Raw genomic sequence first — 2,072 nt, 5'->3', positions numbered from 1 at the left:
GGCCACCTCCGACCTAACGACTGAAAAATTCTTGGCGGCATTCTCCCGCTTGGTGGCTCGGCGTGGATGCCCACAAAAGCTCTACTCCGACAACGGGAAGACGTTTGTCGGAGCTGCAAAAATCTTATCGCAAGACTTCTTGGAATCTCTCAGATCCGAGGTGCTTGCAAAGCATACTGTCCATCGCCTATCCTGGCATTTTAATCCACCGAGTGCCCCCCATATGGGTGGCTTGTGGGAAGCAGGGGTGAAGAGTTTCAAGGCCCTATTCTACAAATCTACCGCCACGACAAAATATACTTTCGAAGAGCTTTCAACCCTCTTGGCGAGAATAGAAGCATGTCTCAACTCAAGGCCTCTAGCACCCATGTCCGAGGATTCCACCGACCTACTAGCCCTCACTCCGGGTCACTTCCTAGTCGGTGGGCCTCTTCTCTCAATTACGGAGCCCAGAATTACGGAAGACGCGATGTCTATTCTGAATCGCTGGCAGCGACTTAAGGCTCTTCACCAACAGTTTTGTTTCCGTTGGAAAGAAGAGTACCTTAAGGAGCTGCATAAACGAAATAAATGGCAGTGCGCCGAGCGCGACTTGAAGGTTGGTGACATGGTCGTTGTCAAGGACGACAACGTCGCCATCAACGAATGGCGACTTGGCCGTGTCCACCTCACTCACCCAGGAGATGATGGGAAGGTCCGAGTGGCGGACGTTCTCACTTCCCGGGGCATCATCCGTAGGCCCGTCCACAAGTTGGTTATCCTACCAACGGAGGACAATAACCATGTGTTGTCCAACTAACTCTGTATGTGCATCGATTTCCATCACTCATGCCTTACACATCTCTCCTTTCCAGCTATGCCACCAGCCACTCATCCTGTGCAGATACCCGGCATCAATTCATTCCGATGCCGAGTGTGCAGAGGAATCCACGCTCTGCGGAAGTGCAGGCGGTTCCTGGGCCTTCCGGCCGAAAAACGTCTTCGCGCAGTACTTATAAATAAGTACTGCGCGAATTGTCTGGCGCATCAGCACTCCGGGCAGTCCTGCCGGAGCAAGGCTAAGTGCAAGACGTGTGGCCAGAACCATCACACTCTGCTGCACCTGCCCGGAGCTCGTCGCCGACAGCGACGTCGCCCCGCTGCAACCCCTGCCAGCGGGCCCACCTCTTCCACCCTCGCCGGGACATCCACCCAACAAAAGGGATCCCGCAAAGGACGACGCCTCCAGGCACTGCCCAAGTCTACGAGGGAAGATACGCCGCCACTAAGCACGCTGATGCAGCACAAGGCCGTCAGCATCTTACCCACGGCACTCATCAGTCTGCAGACGGATGCGAAGGAGTTCGACGTGAGAGCGTTGATCGATCCGTGTAGTCCTACTACTCGGATCCAGGCTTCATTGGCAAAGGCCATGGGTCTTTCCGCCACTAGCGTGGGTCCGGGAGAGGTCTGCACGGCGACCATCAGTTCGAAAACATCGAACTTCTATCTCGATATCATCTTCCAAATGGACCCGCAGCTCATTTGCCGGACGCCAATTCGGCAGGTCGAGCACGCAGCCAATCCGGCTGGGATCACGCTCGCCGACAGCGATTGGGCTCGACCCAGTACGGTGTCTGTTGTGTTGGGGGCTGACGTGTATCCTCACGTCATCCTTCCGGGAATCGTCCCCAGCACTGACGGTCGTCCCATGGCCCAGAACACCGTCTTCGGGTGGGTCCTTTCGGGTTCCTGCGAGTAGTCCTACACGGTCCTATATTGCAATCCTTGCAAGGGGGGGAGTATGTTAATGCCAGATCCCATTAACAGGATTGCTCCTCCCCCACACAGCCCGATTATGCTATTAACAGGTTGCTGTTAATAGCATAACCGATTCTCTCAGCACTTGGCTCTCCGCCAAGTACTCCCTTTTTTAGGACTCCTAATGGCTGGCATCTTTTTTCGTGCTTGCTACGTGTGAACACTTCATCAGCGCCATCTTAAAACAGAAATACTTTCGAATACATTTTTTTCCTTGAATAAAGATTTGAAAACTGATTTGACGACTCCACCCTACAACAATATATATATAT

The 2,072-nt window shown here is 53.5% G+C and overlaps 1 protein-coding gene across 1 annotated transcript; it reads left to right on the top strand.

Moving 5' to 3' along the window:
- The first annotated feature begins 820 nt into the window (after positions 1-820).
- On the top strand, positions 821-1,792 carry LOC149090455 (uncharacterized). The gene has a single exon (XM_089265211.1). The coding sequence runs from the start codon at positions 857-859 to the stop codon at positions 1,739-1,741; it is 885 nt and encodes a 294-aa protein (XP_089121337.1). The 5' UTR covers positions 821-856; the 3' UTR covers positions 1,742-1,792.
- The last annotated feature ends 280 nt before the right edge of the window (positions 1,793-2,072 follow it).

This window comes from Drosophila navojoa, unplaced genomic scaffold (assembly GCF_054131105.1).
Source record: "Drosophila navojoa isolate 15081-1374.11 unplaced genomic scaffold, UAZ_NAV_1.0 NAV_Backbone_154, whole genome shotgun sequence".
NCBI lineage: Eukaryota > Metazoa > Arthropoda > Insecta > Diptera > Drosophilidae > Drosophila > Drosophila navojoa.
The sequence above is the reverse complement of the archived record's forward strand: the minus strand, read 5'-3'. Positions and strand labels throughout refer to the sequence as shown.

Coding starts and splice junctions, on each gene's coding strand:
- LOC149090455 (XM_089265211.1), top strand. CDS start 857: ATGCCACCAGCCACTCATCCTGTGCAGATACCCGGCATCAATTCATTC.